The sequence below is a fragment of the Heptranchias perlo genome, chromosome 24 (assembly GCF_035084215.1).
Source record: "Heptranchias perlo isolate sHepPer1 chromosome 24, sHepPer1.hap1, whole genome shotgun sequence".
In the NCBI taxonomy this organism is placed as follows: domain Eukaryota; kingdom Metazoa; phylum Chordata; class Chondrichthyes; order Hexanchiformes; family Hexanchidae; genus Heptranchias; species Heptranchias perlo.
In genome coordinates this window covers 9,188,641-9,213,953 of record NC_090348.1, presented here as the reverse complement: position 1 = coordinate 9,213,953, position 25,313 = coordinate 9,188,641, and the positions used below count along the sequence as shown (strand labels likewise).

Sequence of the window (25,313 nt, the reverse complement as noted above, 5' to 3'; positions counted from 1 at the left end):
AGGGAGGCGGGGCCTCCTCCGCTGTCAATCACTCGGCACGGCGTGCGCGCGCCGCCGCCCTCGGAAGCAGCGGGTGCTAGGTGACGGGGGGCGGGGGGAGGCGCGTGTTTCCGGAAGACGTGGCGGCTGATGTGGATTTTGAGAAGCCGATGAGAATCAGCGGCCGCCAACATGATTTCCCTGACGGACTCGCAGAGTAAGTGATCCCGGGGACGTGTCCACCCCGAGCGGGGCCCGCTTGCAGCTGAGCTGTGAACCGGGGAGGGGCTGGCCCTTTCCTTTTTAAAAATAAACCGCCCTGCGGCCTACATACCGGCCTGGGGCCGGGCCGGGCCGGTCCGCAACGCAACAGCTGTGGGCACCGGGCGGCCATTCATTAACCGTGTCAGTCAAGCCTTTGAAGCGGACCCAATAAACACGGGAGGCTTGCCTGGCTTGAGCATAACCCTGTGGTCAATGGAGTTAGACCGAGTCTGAACAGCGGCGCCCCGCTCCCAGTTAGGGTGATGGCGGCTAATTGTAGGGGGTCTCGCTGCGTGTGAATATTCACTCGTGTCGGTACAAACAACATTTGAGGAGCACACGTGAGGGTGAGCAAGTAGAAGCGGCTTTCTGTGGAAACCTAAATCACTTGTTGCCCGGTTTAAATAAGCTAATGGGGATGATGCTGGTTAGATAGATAGACTTGCATTTATATAGCGCCTTTCGTGACCTCAGGTCGTCCCAAAGCGCTTTACAGCCAATAAAGTACTTTTTGAAGTGTAGTCACTGTTGTAATGTAGGAAACTATGCAGCCAATTTGTGCACAGCAAGATCCCACAAACAGCAGTGACCAGATCATCTGTTTTAGTGATGTTGGTGGAGGGATAAATATTGGCCAGGACACTGGAGAGAACTCCCCTGCTCTTGGAATAGTGCTGCCAGATCTTATACATCCACTTGAGAGGGCAGACGGGACTTCGGTTTAACGTCCCATCCGAAAGACGGCCCTTCCAACATTGCAGCACTCCCTCAGTATTGCACTGGATTGTCAGCCTCGATGTCCTCAAATATCTGGACTGAGACTGGAACCCAGAACCTTCTTACTCAGGTGAGAGTGCTACCGCTGAGCCACAGCCTGTCACTAACAGGCAACTGCACAAGTGTCCCCTCAAACTGAGGAAGCACCACTAAAATAATTAAATGTACAATCTAATTAAACTTGTGATTTAAATCATAATATTATCAGTGTGGATAAGACACTCTTAAGTTTTACTTTTTCAAGTGCAGCATAATCCTCTGTTGCAAATTTTGGCCCCTGGGAAAATAGTGTAGGAGTCACCTTTTTGTATTCTGGCTTTGATCGTCTAACTCATTCCCCTTGTATAGCATGGCTTTTTGTATCATGGGATGTATCCAGAGCAATTTTTATTGATGATTAAGGCACTAAACCAAATTGCCTTTTGTGCATAAGATAAGCTAGATGGATCAAATGCTCTCCCTCGCTTGTATTTATCCTTGAGATAAAATTGAAACGAAAAGGAGAAGAAATCTGATGTTAAATACCCAAACCCTTGTTTTATTTGGTTTTCAGATTTTAAAAATAGTTACTCCTAAGAGTGATGGTATGATTTAAGATGATACACTGTTGAAGAAACAATATGCTTATGAAAAAGTAGCTTAATTCCTCAAGAATATTTTAAACCCCTTTTAAAAAAAAAAATTATTTTAACAAAAATCAAGTGCATCTCAAACCCAATTAATTCCATATCAAATGGAGTGACCAACGCAATAAGTTTTTATAAAAGGGATAGATTTGAAATGGGGTAAGTCTACACTTGGACCGTCATGTACAGGTGCAGTTATACTACACTACCTAGTCTTAACTGAGAGTTATACTGCAGGCTGTGACTTGATGTCTACCTGACAGATGAAAACTCTGCACATATGTACTTGAATTAGGGAATTGTATTAGGGAAAAGTGGGCTGTAGATTTGCCTCAAATGCCCAGGGAATTCAACAGGCTGCATAAACACCTTGAAAAAAAAAGATTCACACCAGATTGGGGTTACAGCCCACACGATGCAAAGCCCAAACAGTTTGAGATGCCGTCTAGAAAGAGAGTCTCTCATCCCTTGGCATTATTGCATTCAAGTGTCTGATCAGAGCTCAAGTTATATTACCACTTTCACATTGTGCACCCAAAAACATTAGCATTGATATGAAAGTGACTATATAAATCCAACTGTACAACCATCCAAACACAGTGGGGTAGAGTTTCTGCTTTGGGCACAATTAGGAAATTGCACCCAAAATGTGCTTGAAATTGCACTGGTTAGATTAGGCCTCAAGTTTCCATTAAAAATCATTTGCATAATCACAAACGTAAAATCTTCCATTGACCATTAGAATGTAATTGTTTCTTTTTTTTCTTTCCATTAAAAGTATTCCTTGATGTATTTGAGTGGTAACCTGGTGCAGTCTTATTAATACAGCTGGAAATGGGTTTATCAGCAAAAATAAGCATTTTTAATAAGGGTGTCCAGTCCTCCACCTGTGAGTAACCCGATTTAGAATCACTGAAAATGACTTTTTAAAAAAATAATTATTCTGAACCATTTAATAGTTTCATTGGTGTACACTAGTCAGTTTCTAACACAAGTGGTTTTGGGCGTAAGTCAATTGCGTTTAAAATTCCCCGATCTGTTGCGCTGGTCCGGCCAATTCCGCCGGGATTGCGCTGATATAACTAGCGGAAACTCAACCCCAGTAAGTTTTTATCTGACCGGGTAGTAGGAATATCCCTTCCACCGAGGTTAATTGCAAGAAATGTATGTAAGAGTAATTGTAGTATCAGTGATTTTACTGCCACATTTCAGCAAATTAATTCCCTGCAATTTGGTTTCAGTCTTAAAGTGGAAATATTATGAACAAAAATACAACGTTTCAATATCTCAGCAGGAACTACAGTAACCATCAAGGACAATGCCCAATCATGCCCTTTGAAACATTTTTTGCAAATTTTACATGTTTAAACTCTGAACAATTGAATGAACCTTTTGGTACACGATGCCCCTCCCTTCGATGTCTGGAGGCTTCTTTGCCTGGATATGTTGTGTAGGGAGGATAAAGAAATTATGCTTTTTTTAAAAAAAAAGTGTAGGACGAGATATAGAATCATTTGTTTTGCAAATGTTATTTTTGCTTGTAGCACTACAAACGCACAGGCAGCTCCTACTGCGCACAAAAATTGATTTATGTGCTTTGTGTCACGAATAGCAGTGTGGGAAAGTAATGTTTTCAATGCCCAATAAAATTCAAAAAGGGTTTGGCACCTTTTCCCTTAAGTTAGGCTTTCTTGCTTTAATGTTGTTGCCATATATAGAACATTTGATGTGGCATTCTTCACATTTGCATGCCCTTCACTAAGTGTAGTTACATAGAAACATAGAAAATAGAAGCAAGAGTAGGCCATACGGCCCTTCGAGCCTGCTCCGCCTTTCAATATGATCATGGCTGATCCTCTATCTCAATACCGTATTCCTGCTCTCTCCCCATACCCCATGATGCCTTTTGTGTCTAGAAATCTATCTAGCTCCTTCTTAAATATATTCAGTGATGTGGCCTCCGCAACCTTCTGTGGTAGAGAATTCCACAGGTTCACCACCCTCTGAGTGAAGAAATTTCTCCTCATCTCAGTCCTAAATGTCCTACCCTGTATCCTGAGACTGTGACCCCCTCATTCTGGAACCCCCCCCCCCCCCCCCACCAGCCAGTGGAAACATCCTCCCTGCATCCAGTCTGTGTAGCCCTGTCAGAATTTTATATGTTTCAATGAGATCCCCTCTCATTCTTCTAAACTCGAGTGAATACAGGCCGAGTCAACCCAATCTCTCCTCATACGACAGTCCTGCCATCCCAGGAATAATTCTGGTGAACCTTTGCTGCACTCCCTCTATGGCAACTATATCCTTCCTTAGTTGCCAAAAATTTTGGTTGCTGTCCATCAGTAACATTGTACACTTTCAGTTTGAAGTGAGGCTTGTGCTTTGGATAATCCAGAGTGAAGGACAGAATGTTAAGTCTGATTGTAATATATTTTTATGTGCTTCCTTTACAGAAATTGGAATGGGATTAACAGGCTTTGGCGTGTTTTTCCTGTTCTTTGGCATGGTTCTGTTCTTTGACAAGGCACTCCTTGCGATAGGAAATGTAAGTTTGGTTTATTGAACCTATGTGCTTCTCTAAAGTCTGAATTTATCCCCATCATGACAAACTAATCTTTTTGACGTGTAGATGCCCTTTGCTATAATTGATCATATCTTTTTTTTTAAAAAGAAAAAGGGGGAACCAAGTTGTACTTTTTATTACTACTTCACTCTGACGTCCATTCCTTTGAAAAGAACATCTGTTTTTGTATTATGTCTAGTAGGTGGCAGGAGAAACATTGAGATAATTTTGATCTAAGACTTAAGGTAGGATATATGAAGCTGATTGAAAATAAGAATCCAATTTAAAAACAACTCTCCTGTACTGCAGTGTAACTCAGTGTTGTTACTAGGCATGTTTAGAATGTTGGTACATAAGCCAATATCCTCAGTGTTGTGCAATGTGCATCATGTGTGATGCTCTTAAATCGTCATTTCTAATTCAGTAATAAACCTGTAACCACCAGTAGTTCACAGGCTTTGGTGCATGTTTCTTGTTCTTTTGGCTCGGTTTTGTTCTTCTCAAAAAGCTCTCTACAGGCGCAACCCAAGTTGGAAGGACAAAATGTAATTGTAACTGCTGGGTGGTTTTTCTAGTGGCTCGCTTGGTTCCATTCATATCTATCCAGTCGTAGCCAAAGAATCACCTGCAATGACTTCTCTTCCCACTCCTGCTCTGTTACCTTGAGTTCCACAAGGATCCATCCTTGGGCCCCTCCTATTTCTCATCTACATGCCTCCCCTCAGCGACATCATCCGAAAACACAACTTCAAGTTTCACATGTAAGCTGACGACACCCAGTTCTACATCACCACCACTTCCCTTGACCCTCCCTTGTCCGACTGGATGAGCAAAAAATTCCTCCAACTAAATATTGGGAAGACCGAAGCCAGTGTCTTCAGTCTCCGCCATGAACTCCCATTACCTAGCCACCAACTCCATTCCTCTCCCTGGCCACTGTCTGAGGCTGAACCAGACCATTCACAATCTTGCCGTGCTATTTGACCCTGAGATGAGCTGCTTAAAATTCTCATCCTTGTTTTCAAATCCCTCCATGGCCTCGCACCTCCCTATCTCTGTAACCTCCTCCATTCCTACAATCCTCAAGGATCTCTACGCTCCTCCAATTCTGGCCTCTTGTGCATCACCAATTTTAATCACTCCACCATTGGCAGCCGTGCCTTCAGCTGCCTAGGCCCTAAGCTCTGGAATTCCCCCCCTAAACCTCTCCGCCTCTCTACCTCTCTCTCCTTTAAGATGCTCCTTAAAACCTACCTCTTTGCCCAAGCTTTTGGTCATCTGTCCTAATATCTCCTTATGTGGCTCAGTGTCAAATTTTGTTTGATTACTCTCCTGTGATGCGCCTTGGGACATTTTACTACGTTAAAGGCGCTATATAAATGTAAGTTGTTGTTGACATGATACATAAAGTTTAAGCAGCCATTATCGTGTTGAAATCCTAGTGACAGCACTGTAACTGATGTCTGTTTTGAAAATTTTCAGCTAAACTTTATGGAATGTAGATGTATAGAAAAAATTTCCAATTGTATAGGACTTCAGCTACTTTATGCCTAGATATTCATGCTTCAAAGTTCATTGGATACCTGTGACATATGGAGGTACTTCTGCCCACAATTGATTTGCTTACCTTTAGTATTCACAAAATCATCTGACCACAAAGAAACCATCCAGAGTACAAATAAGTGTTTTGCATATTAAATAATTCAGCTATTATCCTATTTCATAACACTTGACTGCTCTTGATGAGGGGAAAACGTACACTTCAGAATGATAGAAAATACTGTTGGGAAGAACTAGATGTTGGGAGGAATGCTCTGTGTTTAAAGTTTACAGCCTGGGGTTCTAAATTGGATGCACGGTCTCGTACATGTATGCTTTTCAGCCATTCCAGGTAGGTCCTTCTTACAAGCTTGATTTTTTTTTCCTTTACAGATTTTATTTGTGGCGGGCTTGTCCTTTGTAATTGGTTTAGAAAGGACTTTCAGGTTCTTCTTCCAGAAACACAAAATGAAAGCCACGGGTTTTTTTCTGGGTGGTATTTTTGTGGTGCTGCTTGGCTGGCCTGTAATAGGCATGGTTCTCGAAATCTATGGATTCTTTCTTTTATTCAGGTAAGATTACATTAGGACTCTTACTGACTGATTCATTATCCACTCCACTCTCCATAAAACAAAGTATGCTGGTGTTATGGATAGTTGATTTCTCTAAATTTTGGGCACTAGAATTAAACAAAAAAATAGCAATAAGATCATTGGTTCCAGTGGTGATTGGACAAACAATAATTAAGAGGCTGGAATTCATTACTTGAAGTGGGCTTCAGGATACCTACTGGCCCAGAATTTGCTGGAGCAGGGTATCTCGCAGCGTACCCCTTTAAACTTTTTCCCTCACCTTTCAGCTTGAATATTTTTTGTACTGCAAATTGCTGGAAGTGCGAGCGGATAATGGCGAGGGGAACATGGAAACATAGAAAATAGGAGCAAGAGTAGGCCATTCGACCCTTCGGGCCTGCTGCGCCATTCAAAATGATCATGGCTGATCGAACAGGGAATCTGGGACCTTGGTGAACGACAGGAACAACAGTCTGTCTCCTTAACCAATGAGATTCAAGGATTGAGAAAGAAATAGGGTGAATTAAAGTCAAATCAGGTACAGAAAGAGTAATAAGGAGAGGGAAAGAAAGATTGGATTAAAAGAGACAGAAAGGAAAAGTAAGAAAAAAAAATTTAAAACTTTAAAAATCTCTAAGAACAATTTACTACCTGCAGGAATGAGACTCCACAGTTTCAATTGTTCCCTTTCTGGGTTGGAGAGGTTGATAGGCATTACAGGAACATAACTCTGGTCATTAAAAAGTTACTTGCGCTGTTAAGTACCAGCCCTGACTTTCTGCGGCGAATTTAATTGGCAATTAATGGGCAAATGCAGCAATTTTCTGAAACTCATGGGGAGGTTGAAGGCGAGCTGCAATCTTCGTGGCTAACGGCGGAGTATCGCACAGGGGTGATCTCTTCCACGCCACAGGTTGCTGGACAATTTACACATTTATAACGGTGTGCACACTAAACTTGCTGATTATTTGACAGCAATTCTAGCCCAATATGATTTAACTTTTTAAATCTCTTTATCCGCACACAAACACTGTTTTACTGCTTCGTTTGCATCAATGCAAAGCTGTTTCAGGTGCCAATGCGTGAGTCGAACTTGGGCATTGGATCAGTAATCTGATTTCTGAGCGCATCAAAGATGGGAGGTGCCAGATCACCTCTAGTAGATACATTCATAGAACCATAGAAAGGTTACAGCACAGAAGGAGGCCATTCGGCCCTATTCAAGAGCAATCCAGCTAGTCCCACTCCCCTGCCCCATCCCCGTAGCCCTGCAAATTTTTTCCTTTCAAGTACTTATCCAGTTCCCTTTTGAAGGCCATGATTGAATCTACCTCCACCACTCCCTCTAGCATTGCATTCCAGATCCTAACCACTCACTGTGTAAAAAAGTTTTTCCTCATGTCACCTTTGCCAATCACCTTAAATCTATGTCCCGACCCTTCCACAATGGGAACAGTTTCTCTCTATCTACTCTGTCTGGACCCTTCATGATTTTGAATACCTCTATCAAATCTCCTTGCAACCATCTCTGTTCCAAGGAGAACAACCCTAGCTTCTCCAGTTTATCCACGTAACTAAAGTCCCTCATCCTTACAATCAGTCTAGTAAATCTCTTCTGCCCCCTCTCTAAGGCCTTCACATCTTTCCTAAAGTGCGGTGTCCAGAACTGGACACAGTATTCCAGTTGTGGCCGAACCAATGTTTTATAAAGGTTCATCATAGTTTCCATACTTTTGTACTCTATGCCTCTGTTTATAAAGCCCAGGATCCTGTATGCTTTTTTAACTGCTTTCTCAACCTGCATTGTCACCTTCAACAATTTGTGCACATAAACCCCCAGATCTCCCTGTTCCAGTCTATCCACATAACTAAGGTCCCTCATCCCTGGAACCATTCTAGTAAATCTTTTCTACACCCTCTCTAAGGCCTTGACACCCTTCCTAAAGTGCGGTGCCCAGAATTGGAACCAATACTCCAATTGTGGCTGAACCAGTGTTTTATGATGGTTCAACATAACTTCCTCGCTTTTATACTCTATGCTTCTATTTATAAAGCCTAGGATCCCGTATGCTTTCTTAACCGTTTTCTCAACCTGTCCTGCTACCTTCACCGACCTGTGTACGTTTACCCCCTGGTCTCTCTATTCCTGCACCCTCTTTAGAGTTGTGCCCTCTAGTTTATATTGCCTCTCCTCATTCTTCCTACCGAAATGTATCACTTTGCATTTTTCTGCGTTAAATTTCATCTGCCGTGTGTCTGCCCATGCCACCAGCCTGTCTATATCCTCTTGAAGTCTATCACTATCCTCCTCAATGTTTACTATCCTTCATTGCTTGTGAGTGTATTGTAACTAGCCTGGTGCAAAGCCACGTTTTAAGAGTGGAACTCCTGGGAACTTTTGAAACTTATTATGGAATCTATTTAACATTAGAAGAAAGCTGTTCCCTTGCACTCTGTCATAACATTAAAAGTTATCCCACTGCCTCTCTTAGCCCAGCAAACTTATTTGGGGCGGAGTGGATTTTGCTGTCAGCTGGGCATGCCTGGTATGGATTTTATCCATTCAGTCGGGGTGTGGGGGACGTCCAGGGTAGGATATTTTTCTCTCAGCTGGTGGGGGTATTGGAGAGTGGTTTTTGATTTTCTGCTTTGTGTCATGGGCAGTGTTTCTTTTTTTTTGTAGAATCTTTTTTTAAAACATAATTCCCCTCTTAGGTGATTTTAGGCGTGTTTTATATATTTTTGCTTTAGCTGGTCATATCACATAAAGGTGTGTCACATAACACTCTCAGAGCCTCCGACAGGTGCAATGCCTTTGGAATGTTGTGACCATACATCATTTTTTATGTTTAATAATCAGTAATGCATCAATTTGCTGTATGCTTTATTGGAAAAAATAACACATTTGTGAGAAAGATGATTTAAAGAAAGTAAAGCATGATATTAATCATTTTCCTTATTGGATTCTATATTATGATTGTATACCGTCCCAATTTACTGGTGTATCCTTCATTTCTCAATTTGTTAAGGACAAATTAATATAACAAACTGTCTCGTTTACTAATGAAACAGATCTAATCATCTGGTGCTTGCTGGAGAGGCTTTCTTTTGACATAGAATTAGGAATTTTACAACATCTGTTAATGTAGATTTTAAGGAAAGTTATTTTTTAAATTCTCAGTTAAATTCATATAACATCACTAAGCCAGGCCTGCAATGTTAACTGAACAATGGAAGTCACGTTTCTTTGTTTTGTTGGTTAACAGAAGCTATTATCTGGTCTTAATTCTTTAAAGTAGTACAGTCCCTTATGTTTATTCCTCGGATTTTAATTATCAAAATTAAAGTGGACTTTCATGCGATAGAGGATCTTGTAACTTTAAAGTGAATCCGGGAAAGTTCAAAAATATGCAGAAAGGGCTAAGTGCTACCAAATGAGTAAGTTTGTATTGTTCACACCTGCTTTGTAACAAAGAGACAAACTGAAGACTTGACTTCATTGCCTGTAGTTCTAGTACATTTTGTGTGTTTTTTACCCAAAAAGTTTCATTTCCTAAAAGCCTATTGTTTTCCCTCTTTTTTTTTGCTAGGGGTTTCTTCCCAGTGGTGGTTGGCTTTATTAGACGAGTGCCTATATTAGGCTCCATTCTGAATTTACCTGGAATAAACTCAGTAAGTATTTATATTATTCAATGCATGTTAGTGTATAATCATGCCATCTTGCACCATTTAAAGAAGGTTAAAAACAATTCTGAATTCTTAATGTGCTTTTAACAGATGCTGTTCCTAAGTCTACAATCAATAGCTGGCAGTGAATTATAGGGCCTGTTATTTAGCCAAACTATTTTAAGTGTCCTCCTAACTGAAAGGGGAAAAACTCAGTGGCCATGAACTGCAGAACTCAGATTGAATTGCAGCATTAACCTCACTTTCAGCTATATATTGCATATTGTAATTTGTATGGAGTGGAGTTTATAAAGCATTTTATTGAATTCCGTAAAGCTCACAGTTACATACGAAAATGACGGGCAGGAGAAGACCAGCTGGTCCATTGAGCTTGTCCCATATAGTCATTGGGTTAATGGTGTTCAATTGCACCATCTGCCCCTACCCACCAGCAGTCATGTAATCTCTTGCAAGAGGCAAACAAAAAAATCGATTAAATAAAAACCCACGGCAATTGAAGGGGAACAAAATCTGGGAAATTCCTCTCCAACTCCCCGAAGACAATCAAAACGTGTTCAGGAGGCCACAGTGACCATGAGTCACATTGACCAATACTCCACCTACCTTTTGTACGCTGTGATGTCAGTCACAGCCAGGAACTTGTTCAGTTCCCTTTTGAATGCTTGGAGTGAATTCGCACTCACTACATGAACCAGCAAGCAACTTGTTCCAAAGGTAGATGACCCCTTGTGAAAAGAAAATTCTGACATCTAACCTAAGTCGATACTTCGTTGACATATGCATGATCCTTGGTTCTACCTAACCTGTCTAATTCAAATAGTCTATCCACATGGATGCAGTCTAGTCCCTTCATTTAAAAAAAATCTCAATTGAATTTCCCCGAATAGAGTAAAAAGATCCTTATCGCCCACCATATGAGGGGACCAAAACTGGACCAAAAAATCTAGTGTTCTAGATTAGGCCTAACCAAGGTCTTATACAAGGACAATATAGTTGGTGTTTATTTTATATCGAATCATCCTAGCAATACTTCTGAATATTTTACTTGCTTTTGCAATTGGTTGTCTTGGGTAATGGCAGACAGCAATATGTCCTCCCCTAAACCAAGAGACCCCAAGTAAACTCAATTACATTGATATAACTGAGATGGAAGTCCTACAAATGGTTCAAATCAAATAGATCCACTGTGCTGCAAGAGACGAGGAAAGAGATTTGTGAAGTACTGGTAATGATTGAGGGATCAATGGACAGTGGGGCGGTACCAGTAGATTGGAAACAGGCTAATGTGATGCCCATGTTCCAAAATGGTGACAAAACAGACTCGGGCAACTACAGATCCATTAGTTTTACTTCCATTTCATGTAAAATAAGACAATTCATTATTAGGCATAAAACTTGGTCATTTGTTCAGAAATAACCTAGTTGACATGGATTCAGAAGGGTAAGATCCTGCCTAACCAATCTCCTTATCTTTGAGGAATGAACAACCCAAGTGGACTGTAGTAAACCCTATGAAGAGGTGTACTTTGACTTCCAAAGGGGTTTTGATAAAGTTCCACATGACAGGCTGAAAGCTCTGGAGGTTAAGAATAAGCCCTGGGAATGGATAAGAAACTGCTTGAAGGGTAGGAAACGACAAGTACTCGTTAGAGGACTTATGAGAGAGATGGGGTCCCTCAGGGCTCAGTACAGGGACCACCATTCTTCATGATTTACATAATGACATCATGACCTGGATTCAGAAACTCAATGCAAAGTGATCAAGTTTGCAAATGATACCAAAATAGTTAGGGCTGTAGAATTGGAAGAGGCAGTTCTGAAATTACAGAATGAGTTGGGCAAAATATGTAAGTGGGCAGAACAGTGGCAGATGACATTTAATGCAGACAAGTGTAAAGTGCTACACATAAAAAGGAAAAATAGATGACACACATACTCCATGAATGGTGTTGAAATAGCTATGGACAAAGCGATGGAGACCGAGTTATTCTTAGTAGGCTCGACATTAAAAATGTCTAACCGATGCAGAGCATCAATCAATAATGCCAGTAGGGTATTGAACTGCATAGTGAAGTCAGAGGAGGTAGTGATCAAACTTTATAATGTTCTGGTTAGACCACACCTTGAATACTGCAGCCCGTTTTTGGTTGCCAAGAATCGAAAGAAATTCAAGTGTTGGAGGTAGTGTAGAGAAGAGGCATGAGGCTGATCCATAGTGTCAGGGGTCCCAGTTATGAGGAAAAACTGGAGCAACTTGGGCTTTTCAGCATAAAAAAGATGCATCTGAGAGCTGATCTTCTAGACATATATAAGATTGTTACGGGTTATAGAAAAAGTTAACCCGGAATGCTATTTTAAATTAAAACGCAGGAGTAGAACAAGGGGACACAGGTTAAAACTAATAAAAGGTCATTTAAATTAAAACGCAGGAGTAGAACAAGGGGACACAGGTTAAAACTAATAAAAGGTCATTTTAGAACTGATATCAGGAAATTCTTCTCACACACACACGCGCGCGCGCGCACACCGTCCCCACCCCCGATCAATATGTAGAATGGACTAGTGGAGGCGAAAACCCTTGCAATTGTTTAAGAAACAATTTAATCCATTTAGAGTGACCCTTATGTTCCCAATTCCCCCGCCCCCCCCCCCCCAAGTGGGGGGACATTAGGATCTCTGGGTGGATGAATTAAGATTTGCCTTCATCCATAATTATTTTGTATTGCAGGTTATATTATGTGGTGACGCACTAGATATTGAGGCTTGATAGGGGAGCGTGGAGCTTAGAATGGGTGAGGAGAGCGTGTTGGGAATTGAAGTCCTGGGTGAGAGTGGGATTTGGGCAGTCTCTCTGAGTGCTGGTGTGATTGGGAGGCTGGGGTGGTTTTCGTCGTCAAATAGTCCTGGAGCCCCTTCGGTTGGATGAGAAGGAACAGGAGGGAGTTGGGGAGGCTGGAGATGGGATTGGCCTGCACATGTTCCCCTGGTTTCATGTACAGCCTTTATGTTACTCACTCAGACTGCAAATATCGCACAATTGATTGGTCCATTTTTATTTTTGTGGGTGTTGTGCTGCACCACGTCAGTGGGTTCACCTTTTTTCTTCTGAAAAGTTAGAGCAGATTGAGTGCAACCTGTGGGGCACTCTTCTGTTTTGAAACAGGCCAATTAGATACAGTGGGTTCTGGAGGATGGGGAATAGTCCTTATAGCGAATCAGATCTTAATCCAGAAGTCCTGGACCAGACCAGAATGTATGCCGTTGAGTATCTGTTCGGCTGTAGTTCCACCATCAATTATGTCTTGGGTGGAATTTGTGTTGTTTATATGGGATAATGCATATTTGGTGCAAGATTTTGAACTGGCCTTCTCCTCTGCTGTAGGTGAAACCACATCATGTCCTCCACCATTCCCCTCTTATTGAGTGACCCACACCTTGCTTCCAAGAGCTCCATGTGGTCTCAAAGATTTTGCACCTGCGATGATGTCTACTTGGAGCTATCATGGAGGTTGGCAGGGTGGAAGATGATGTCCTCAGGGCAGCTTTGTGCTACAGAGGAATATTTGTAATGGGGTCGGTTTACGCTGTATTTTGGGGTGAATGGTAGGGTCGTTAGAGGTAGTATAAGTTCTGTGGCATAAGGTGGAACTTGTCAATGAGTTGCTGGGCGGAAATGATTTGGTTCTCAGGAAACAGTTTGCCTACTTGAGTAATGCTCTTTTAGTCATGCCTTCACTTGCAGTGAGCTCCTTTCGGAGGTCATTGTTGTGTACAAATTTGATACATGTTTCAATTTGATACATGCTTCTCTCTGGGCTGTTATTGATATTAGGGGGTGTTTTGGGTTCCCAAGGTCTTTTCCCAGGACTAGAAGCCTGAAAGGAATGATGTGTAGAAGGGCTAGCAAGGTGGTGTAATCCTCCATTCCCAGCCACAAGTTCTGTGGAGTGGCTGTGTTCCAGCCAATGATTCCTGGAGTTGTGCCACCCAATAGTACTTAAAGGACTTTAGGAGAGAGCCTACCTTCAGCACATCATGGAAAGTTTTGTCAGCAGGGCTTTCTGTTCAAGAGGTATGATTCTGTTGAATTTGTGAGCCAAGAAACTTTATCAGATTCCAGTCCTTTAATGGGTATTTGAATCTTCCTAGCTCAGTTGGTAACATCCAGTACCTGTGATTTCTTCCCTTAAAGGTAGGACAGTGGCAAGATGGCTACGTGAAATTTTGTGTCCAGCCTTGAGCTTTGTGCCTCATTTGTAAAGAGAGGAAAGTAGTAGTTGGCAGTTTTTACATTGATTTGAGGATTTGCTGACAGCTTTGCCATCTGTTTTGTGAATTGTAAACAATTTTACAACACCAAGTTATAGTCCAGCAATTTTATTTTAAATTCACAAGCTTTCGGAGATTTTCTCCTTCCTCAGGTAAATGTTTCAAGATCTCCTTGAAGCCTACGCATTTATACATATTGAATAATACATGGTGTTTACAGACTGCCCCTGCAACTGCCCGTTGCCAAGGCAATCACCGTGTTCATAACTTGGTGTTGTAAAATTGTTTACAATTGTCAACCCCAGTCCATCACCGGCATCTCCACATCATGACTACCATCTGTTTTGTGGATTGACACTGGTTCAATTCTACTCTGGATTCCATATGGAGTAGGCTATAACTTTTCAGATTTGTCTCCAATTTTGTAGTAATTTGCCTTGGTGTACTGGAGAATCTTTTTCTGCACTTGTGGAGAGGTTATTTTGCCTCTCCTTAGTTGCAATCAGGAACCTGTCAGTAAGCATTACAGGAAAAAGAAATTCAAGTTATGAGGTCAATATTCCATGGCTTATGGGTGTGAGAATTCAGTAGTGCGAGAGCTGGTCAGTGACTGGGCGTGAAAGCCAGTGTCCAAGTGGCGCAACATATGCAAATGAAAAGGAAGAATTGCCAGGTTCTCATGGTGCTACTAGGAGGTCAGGGCTCAACAGATACATGCTGTCACTCCATTCCTTTGTCATGTTGGAATACTCAATTGGTGCCATTGTCAGTCCAGGTTTTGGGGATGGTGGCTCACAGGTGAACGTGGAAGTAACTGTCATGGTTGTTTTGCTTTTAAGACGTGGTCACTACTGGACCGATTGGAAAACAAATGGAAGACATACATTCATGCACAAAACTTCTTATTTTATAAATAAACATACAGTACACATTGTGGCAGTAGATAAGTAGTCACTGTGCCCACTGCAGCACGTGTATCCTGGTGACCTAGAACTGAAAGAACTTTAGTACCCGTTGAATTATGGATACTATAATATTAAAAGCAATTTTCCCTCAGCAGTAGGTATTACCAGTTTTTTAAAAATGCTACTTAATGCACACTTTATAAAGGGTGTGCAGTACACTGAGAGTTTAATCCACAAGGGATAAACTGGCAGTTGGATACAGTTGATTGTAATAGTGGGATAGACTCAACATTCCACTGCGTAATCTGTTTTATGCTGTGCGTATATTGGTGATTTATCTGATTTTTGCCTAAAAATATTTTTGGCTCCACAATGTTTATGAATAAATGGATCCTTGGTACTGATTGATGGTCAAAATAGGTTCTAGGTTCGAGTTAGCTGATCTCAGCTGGAACAATGGGGGAGACACTACATCGGGCCTCTGTGCCTGTGGCTGGGGGAAGGAAAATTCAGCCATGGTTTGTTGCATATTGCTTCAAAATGACCCTAGCTGAGCCATGCATGTGTGTGGGTATATGGTGAGCATAGATTGGCTGTAATACTCCCTATGGTCAAGTAGTCTGCTGACACTTGCTGTACATCTCAGACAGGGCGAATGGTCACGTGAGTGAGTTACTGGGAACTATCCAAACCCATAAAACTGCACTAAACACGAGTCACTGTCTTTGGGGCTTGTGTTTTTTTTCCCATTTTTAATGTTTGTCTTTCTCATCAATTGAATCCTTTACACTTTGTCCATGACATCACAAGCATTGACAATTTCCAAGTACAGTTGAGTAAAGATTGTTAAAGGTGAAAGAAATGATGGGGATAAACACTTAATGCAGAATGTGTGTTCCTGGTATCTTGTTAGAAGATGAAAGTGCAGCAACTGGAATTCCTTGGTGTTGAGAGCATTAAATGAATTTTATTTTTTGAGCTGTTCAAAAGGAGAATCTACCCAGATAATTAGTTGCTTCCAGTTTTACATGGCCTTCAAGCTACTTTATGGTGCTGGTAGGCAGTAGAATTATGTCATTGAAGAAGTTGTGGTGACCTCTGAAAGAAATTGTTTTTCATAGGTGGTAGATAAACTAAACTTTCTTGTGTAGATTGAGTTCACAACTTCTGATACAAATGGAGGCTTCCCAGCTGTCATCTATTTTCAGGAATATGAGTATGTGGCTTCACCGCAGAATTGCTAGCAGAGTCATTTTAAGCTTTGGTATTCAGTTGCTGACAGGTGGATTTGGTATTTCTATAATGGAAGCTTTTAGAACATTTTCTGTATTCATGCTAGAGGAGACAGGTAGAACATTTAAACCCCTAAGTATTCCGTTGACACAGATTATTTTGCTGTTTATGAAGTTTTTTTTTGGGTGATGCCATTGTGTTTGATTTACACGAGAATGTGCCATATTATGTAGTTCAAAAATTGTATAGTGCTTGGATAATTTGGTGATGTGGCAGTCAGTTAGGTTTGATGCATCAAGTCATTGTTTTTTGCAGTGTTTATTTTGGTTTACAGGTGACCAATAGAGGAGATTTAGCATCCTTTAAAACATTGATCATCTAGCTGGCTGGATAATAGTGTGCTGGCACATCATTATTTTGGGCACGGGATCGAAGAACCTATGCCCACAAATCCTCTACAGGAATCCCAGTCATGTTTTCTGGAGGAGGTACTAGAGGCTTTCACACAGGGAAGCAAAAATCAGATGATGAATCTTATGGAAAGTTGCTTTTCTACCTTCCTTAGCTGTCTCGAGTAGTATCAGTAAAGGTCTAGGGGCATAACCCACTTACCTGCCCTTTTAGGCGAGCAATGGTGCATACTGTGGGAGCATCCGAGTAGATCAGAAATAAAGCACAAAAGTAGGGAAAAACCACCAAAAAATCTGGAACGTTTCTTATGCAGTAGTAATGCCCAGTTCTATGTGTTCCACATCAGTTTATCTTCATTGTTAACTTTGAGCCATTCGTCCTCTTGTGCACAGAGTTCAGTATTAACTATTGCTTGGATAATAGTCATATTTTCAGGCATGTTAAGGATAAGAAACATTTAACTAAAATACAACTTCATTTTATTCTCTTTAAAGTGTAGTAGGTCCTCCCCGACTAATAGGAGTTACCGTAGACCCTAATTCAAGCATAGGTCTTGTTTGCTTCTACAACTCTATTGAACATATCTGATATGTAAAGACAGAAAAGTGGGCAGATTCACACAAGAACAGAGAGACTGCCTGGACAGTGCCCGCACAATGAGGAATTATTGAGAAAAGCAAATTTAAAAAGTGCCAGTTGCTCCAAATCAGCAGCAGGGATGGGACAGGGGGAGGAATTTCAATGAATATCGAAGATGAACTTCAGTTGAAGAATGAGGAAGACATGCAAAGATAGGTAATGCTCATTCATTTATGTTTTATATACATTAGGATTGGAGTGCAAAAACAAGCGAGTGATTTACTTGATTTAATGAGCAATTAAATTTTTAAAAAACAAGCAACATGGTGAACAGCTCATCATAAAAGGATTAGTGCTATCATTGCACAAATTTTTTAAAATTAATATGCAGCAATAGAAATAGCATGCTAATAATTTAACAAATAGAGAAGAGCACAGAAATCTGCTGACCTTGTAGACTCACTAGGGTTCAATGACCCCAGTTTGAAAACCTTCACTCTGCGCCACCTTGTACCCAGGGCAGATTAATGTATGAGGGCACATTTGTTAGGACAGAGTAGAGGGTGCTCCTGGCCTGCATCTTCCTCATGCCATATTTAACTTAAGGTGCAAAAAAAATCTAAACTTTTCTAATCCTGGGGACTGTTACTTTCCCCTAACTAAAGAAAAGCAATTTGACATTAATTGCATTTAAAGCAAATTTTCTATGTTTATCCCACAACAAATATTCCATCGTTTAATAATTGAGTAAACCTTGTAGTAATTTCTTGCTTATGATGGGACTTTCACCTAGATTTTCCATCCCATCTCATTTTCAGCTTTTTTTAAAAACATGTAATTGAAGCATCCTCAAGTCATATCTCAGGTGGGGATGTCTAAGATTTGTTCACTTCTGTATAAAATTTAATTATAGTTTGGGGGGTGCAAATGTATTTTAGTAGAAATACAAAAACTGTAAATGCTGGAAATTTAAAACAAAATTCTGGAAATACGCTGCAAGTCGTGTCAGCTTCTGTGAAAAGAAAATACAGGTTAATATTTCGGGTGTGTACGCTTCATCAATTCTGAAGGATACACCCAAAATATCGTAACCTGCCTTTTCTCTTTCCAGATGCTGTCTCAGCTGCTGTGTATTCCCAGCATTTTCTGTATTTTAGTAGCAGCTGACATGTATGTCAGGTGGTTTGGTAACTACAATAGGATCGCTTCCTTTATGGAAGGTCAGCCATTTAAAGGCAGACCTGGCGCCTATGCTACTCGTGAAAACTTTTACTTGGACAGATCATTGGACCACTTCATGCTACAATATAAAGAGATTATTCAAGTGTCACTTAGCTCAGTTGATAGCACTCCTGCCTTTGAATCAGAATGTGGAGATGCCGGTGATGGACTGGGGTTGACAATTGTAAACAATTTTACAACACCAAGTTATAGTCCAGCAATTTTATTTTAAATTCACAAGCTTTCGGAGGCTACCTCCTTCCTCATTTTCCACATCGTTCACCTGAGGAAGGAGGTAGCCTCCGAAAGCTTGTGAATTTAAAATAAAATTGCTGGACTATAACTTGGTGTTGTAAAATTGTTTACAATTTTGAATCAGAAGGTCATGGGTTTAAGCCCCGCTCCAGGACTTGAATACAGAATCTACTCTGACAAACCTGTGCAGTACTGAAGGAGTATTGCATTGTTAGAACTACTGTCTGTCTGAGGAGATGAAAAACAGGATTCCCTCTGCCTGTTGTGCCAGTCATAAAGATCAATGACACTATTTGAAAAAGAGCTGCGAGTTCTACTGGTGTCTGGCCAACACTTCTGCCTCAGCCAACACCACCATAAACAAATAATTGGTCATTTAATTTGCTGTTTCTGGTACCATGCTGTGCACAATTGGCTGCTGCATTTGTCAACAGAACAGCAGTGCTGACTGCACTTCAAATGTAATTCATTGGTTGCGAAGTGCTTTGGAACATGCTGAAGGCATAAGGTACTATATAGTTGCAACTTCTTCCTTGTACTGTAATGTTCTCATCTCCCTTTATGATATTCAGCATTCTGCAATTCATAAATTCTCATTCACATAAATGTGGGGTGAGGATAAAACTGAGTTATGGATGATCTCCAAGTGGAAATTCAGTAACCAACTCTGCATTATGTTAATCATGCGCTGCAGTTGTTTGAAGTGTTACCAGTAAAAGTGGAAGAATCAGTCGTTCCAAAAAAAAAAACAATTTTTTTAAAGTGGCCTTTCAAATTGGCAAAATCCAAAACACACAGCCATGGGCTGATCACTAACACTTTTGAATCTATTTGAGTTTCTGGTTTCCAAAAAATGTAAGTATCTGTGTAGTCAGAGTGTCTGACTCTCAACTTAAACTTGTTTTGAAATGGTTGTGTTCTACTATTAGGTGTCAATCCACATTATGTTTACACACTGCACCTTGTGGCAGAACGTCCTCCTAAGATAACAGTTTCTGGGAGTCCACGTTTAAAGTCTCAAACTCCCAAGTGACAGCTCCTTTACATTTAGATCATCTGTTGGTATGTGTTCTGTTCATTTTTGCCTTTTGTTCAAATGAACCTGCAAGAAAATGTTTACATAATCAAGCCATCTAACGCTTTGAATAATGAATTTGCTGGTACTATGCTACTTGTTAATAATTGTTCCGTTAAATATCTTTAAAGCTGACGATATCATAAAGGAGGCTGAGCATGAAGTACGTACCTTGTTACATTTTCATAATGGTATTTTTTCATAACCTGGAGGGAAGACTACTGCCTACAGCAGTCTAGTTTAGCATTGCTTTTTTTTGCGGAGATATAGTGCGAACTTAACTTAATTTAAAAACTGCAAGCCAAGCTAATAAGATGTACATGGGGCACTAACCCAGACCCTGTGCCACTGATCGGAACTCGCACGCAAAGAGCAGCTTATTAGAAAATCATGAGTGTGCTGCCCGCACTCTGAGCGGAAAATGACTGGTGGTCACCCACAATTCTCCAATAAGCCACTCGCTGCATACGACTCCCCATAGATGGTATGGATCTTGGGAAATTTAGCCCATAGTGCGTTAAAGAATAGATCTATAGGGTAGAAATACTGTGACCCTAATGTTCCTTGGGCTGAATGACGTGCTTCATTGACTCTTTTGTTGAGAGAGATTTCTGAAATAGTTTTTATTTTTAACATTCTAACAAAAACCAGATCCAATCATACTTCTGCGAGTTGAACTCAGGAGGCCTGTACTGTTTTTATCTGATGTGAAATTGCTTTCCCCAAGCTATGCACTACACTGATAATCAGAGCTGGCCCCTTATATACTATGCTCACAGCACGGGAGCACTCTAATTTTAAATTGTGTGTGCTGAAAGTGCAGAGGAGATGGTAACAGAATATTAAATTCAATGTTGATCTAATGGATGATACAAACTTCAGTATTTGGAACCTATTCATTTGGAACCCATGGACTATGAGGTGATTTAACTTATTTGCTCTTTTTCCCCTTTACTGAAGTATCCCTGTGCTATGCACCTTCCTTGATCAAGAAGATAGGCTGGAAACCTGCTCCCAATGCTATTGTATTACAAGCTGCTAGGGGGTGTGCTGCACTTCTCCCACCTCCCCATTGAAGGTTAGGTTAGAAAACTTACTGCACAGAAAATTGTGGGTGCAGGTCTATGTCCTACGACTCTGAACCAACTCATTGCACCCCCAATTTGTATCACCATGCACTCTTTATTTTTCATACTGTTGTACTGAGTTATGGATGTCTCTTATGCATTTACATTTGTGTTCAAAATATGGAGATCAGCTACTTGGAAGCAGTCATGGAATATTTGAGAGTCACCAAAAGAAGGGTTGGACTAGCATTGGAAGATTAAGCAGGATATGGAAGGCTAAAGATATTTTGGTTAAAAACAAAGGCAAGAGTTTATGAAGCAAAAGATACTAACAGCAGAGATGGGTTGGTTGAGAGGAATACTGGGAGTATCCAGGATACTAAGAATCTAGAATAATATAATAAGAACATGGCGTGGACAAGAAACGGCGCTCCTACAGATGATCCAAAAAAGACGTCGGCAGTGGTATGGGCATGGTTTAAGAATGGAAACTGCTAAAATACCTTTCATGGCCCTGCACACAAATGGAACAAGAAGCCGAGGAAGACCAAGGAAGTGCTGGATAGACAATGTCAAGAGTTACTTGTCACAGAAAGGGATACAGGTGACTGACACGGCCAGGGCTGGTTCAGAACTGACAACAGTGGAGTGAATTCATTCGGCCCCATTGTCACTGCTGAGCTGACGGATGGGAATTTAGTAATTGTAGTGGTAGTACCATGGGCTGCTCCCAGCCATACTGGTAGCTTGTTTTAGAGCTGGGAGCAGGTTGCATGGGATGGTGTATAGCATTGAGAAAACTAACCGGGGAAAGGGAGAAAAGAACCCTTTTTTAAAAAAACAAAGCTTGCCCTTATCAAAAACTTTCTAATTGGTTTTGAAATTATTTTGGACTATAAAGGAGAGCATCTGTAGTTGTTACTGGCTTGTGTCACAAGTATGGAGGGCCGCCAAAGTTATGATTATCACAAGCACAGGTCTTTCAAATTCAGCTCTAATATAATCTATAATATGTTAAATATGTAGAAAAATCAAATCACTCCTTCAAAAATTATATAATTTACTTAATATAAATGATTCCTATGGTAATAGGGCTCAAGAATCTGTTTTGGTATTGGCCCTGCCCTTTAGATTAGTGCATGGAGAGAGAACTCCCATTTGGGAGGTGAGTTAATTGCACTGGTTTTTTAATGGTCAGTGAAGCAGTGTGAGTTTTGAATGTTTTTTTAATTGTCATTGATGTAAGACAACTGAATCAAAGTCTTTGAATATTGAAACTAATGTAATAGCAGCTCTTAGTTATGTTTTGGTTAATTAAGATTCCTTTTTTTTGCAGTTTGTAGATAAAGTTGGAGAAAGCAACAGCATGGTATAACACAGACTGGATGGACAGCTGCTACAGAAGTATACTGTATAATATATTTATAAGGTTCACCTAAGGCAAAATTTCTAAATTTATATTTTACTGAGTTACCTGTGTAGGAACAAATAAAACTTGGTAACATTCGTTGTATCAAAATATTTTGACGTAGAGGGGAAAAGGTGGTCATGGCAATGAAATCCACTCTTTTTGACCTTTTCCTCCCCTCCCCCACGTCTTCTAAATGTCTGTCCATGCAGGATGCTTGGCACCACACTTCCTCCAGCAGGGAGGGCAGGATGGGCTGGGCTGTGGGCTCCACCATTGCCACCATCAATGCTGCTCAATGATCAGCAGGAAGGAAGTGGATCTTAAACTGGGTGAATTGAATCAAGCAAGACCAGCTGAGAAGGAACATCTTGCTCGTGAACGGCCCTTTGTTCCATTGAACCTCATTCAACTAAGGCAAGTGAATTTGAAAAATCAGAAGGACTCTGACTTACTGCCACTTTTTGGTTTGCAAGTCAAGTAATTAAGACACTTGAACCAATGGGCCTTGTACCATTATTCACTTAATAAATGTATATATATTTGGCTGATCTTGTCTTTTACATTTAAAAAAAAAACTAGCTTACATCCATGATTGTCTTGCCCCATTTGTGTTTGTCCCTCCCTGTAGATATTTTTGATCACATCATTGTCTCTTGTGTTATACCTGTATTTTCCTATGTGAAAGGCCAGGTTAATGAGTTTTTATCTTTGTGTCTGCCTCATTTGACAGGACTTTCGTACAAACACCTGACTTATTATGTACCTTTAACAGATGGTGATTATAGGTATTAAAGCAGATTTTTTTTTAGAAAGATTACCTTCTCAAACATACAAATTCTTCTTAGTGTTAAAATATTGTAAATAAATGTTTGAAGCAAATGATTATCACTGAATTTTTTTAATGAAATGTTCCCTTAATATGGTGACAATCGTCACTGTGGATTGCTAAAACTGAATATCAGTATGTTTTGCTTATATGTGCAGTGTTTTGAAAGCCCCACATTTATCTGCCAATGGGAGAAAATGTTTTTCATTTATTTTTAAAAAAAAGCAAAATAGTAAAAATAACATTGACTTCTAGTGGCATGGGTGCTGTACTTGACCAAAAGGAAATTCTACTATGGAAATCAACCTTTCTGATCTTTTAGAAATAAGAGACTGATAATTTATCTGACCCAGATTATCAGCTAATTTATATGAAGTATTTAAAAGTAGAAGCTCAAAAAAAAATTATATTGGTTCATTGTCAGTAAGGGCGCTTGTTGACTTTAACTTTGGAAACCAAATAATTTCTAAAATGCCACCCTGTGAAAACACCAGAACTGCTGGTGCAATTTTCATAATCTGTAGTAGTACTTTATTGGGACGTGTGTTTTCATCTTAAGTAACTTGTATACAAGATAGTAGCTCAGCTGGAGACAAACTACAGGGGGCAAGTCAGCCATGAATGTAATCGAGAGTGGAGGTATACTTTGAAAAAGATTTCAAACTTTTAAAAAAAATTTATAGGAATAGAATTCTGGTTGGTTGCATAATTCTGTATACCACACCAAAACAAAACTACAAATTCTAGTATTTGTTCCAGCACAAAGTAGGAATTTTTTTTTGCAATGTATATGGCAACTGCTAAACATGTCAGAATTGCAATTTTTTTTGTATGCTGCTGCCAACCTCGAGCAGAAGTCAATGCATTGTCGTATCTTTTGTTGTGAATATATATCCAGAACTTGGGATTCTGTTCATGTTTCTAAACTGCAGAAAGCAAATAAAAATTAATTATGGTTGTCGCTGGTTTTCTAAAGCACTTGTAAAGAAAAGTTTGCATGTATTTAATATACCAATCCTTTCAAACATTGAACAAACTTTTATAAAAAAAAGGTGTAGTTATTTTAATTTTTAATGGATTGTGGGTAGGAAATCAGTATAAAATAGTTGGGTGGGTGTGATCCCCTTTTCCCTCTTCTCCGTCTCCATTTTATGAGGACACTGATCTTTCCACTGAGTTAGCTGTCTTTAAAGAAATATCTGTTCATTTGGAAAACAGATAACTTATCCTGTCTTGATGTGCACCATGGTAAAGAAATGAAGAGATCCGGTGTCCCCAAAATCAACAAGTTTGTGGAAGTGCACAAGTCTCGAGCCCAGTTTGTCTTCTAAATTTATGGATTTAAGAAAACCGGATTGAAGAGTCAGTCCATCGTTTCATCCATCACTCTGGGCTTGGGCGTCCCTGAAGGCAGCTAGATACTTCTGTAAATGCCACTATTAAGAAGCTGCACTTAATCTGAATTAAGGGCTTGAATAGGATAACTTTCTAAACTGTTGTAGTGAGGTAGCTAAAAATGGGGCCCAATGCTGGCGGTGCAGTGGACCTTTGGGAATTCTAACACACTTCTGCAAATGCCATAGGTTTGCAGTAGTCTTCTGGGTTGAAATGTTCCATCATGAGTGGATTTTCTGGGAATGCTTGTATCCCAGTCAGCTGCTACGGTGACTCAAATTTGGTGTGTGGCTAGCCTATGGAGTTTGCCTGCTACACCTGAGATTGATAGTCACCAAAGCTGTGTTGCACATATGCCACAGCTTGACTAATAGCCAAGCGTGCAACTGGAGAAAAAGAAATAATTCAATAACTTGTATAAGACATTGCATCATTTCAGAGATCAGTTTCTCCCCCAGCCCCTTGCCCATCATCTGCCAACTTTCTGTTGCTGTTTGGAATTCCGTTACCCTTGTGACTAGTGGGGTCTGATTCGAAGACAGACCATGGTTATTCAAATATAAGCTACACTTTGCTCTATTTGATGAATAACAAAATTCTGTGGAAACCTATTGTCATTTTTTTCTGCAACAGCTTAGATACCTGCAGTTCAATTCCTA

General features: G+C 40.3%; 1 protein-coding gene across 1 annotated transcript; it reads left to right on the top strand.

Annotated features, from left to right (window-relative positions):
• Nucleotides 1-28: 28 nt before the first annotated feature.
• Nucleotides 29-24,217, top strand: LOC137341554 (vesicle transport protein GOT1B). Its single transcript, XM_068004729.1, has 5 exons — nucleotides 29-196; nucleotides 4,100-4,191; nucleotides 6,142-6,320; nucleotides 9,911-9,992; nucleotides 22,359-24,217. The coding sequence occupies exons 1-5, from the start codon at nucleotides 172-174 to the stop codon at nucleotides 22,395-22,397; spliced, it is 417 nt and encodes a 138-aa protein (XP_067860830.1). The 5' UTR covers nucleotides 29-171; the 3' UTR covers nucleotides 22,398-24,217.
• The last annotated feature ends 1,096 nt before the right edge of the window (nucleotides 24,218-25,313 follow it).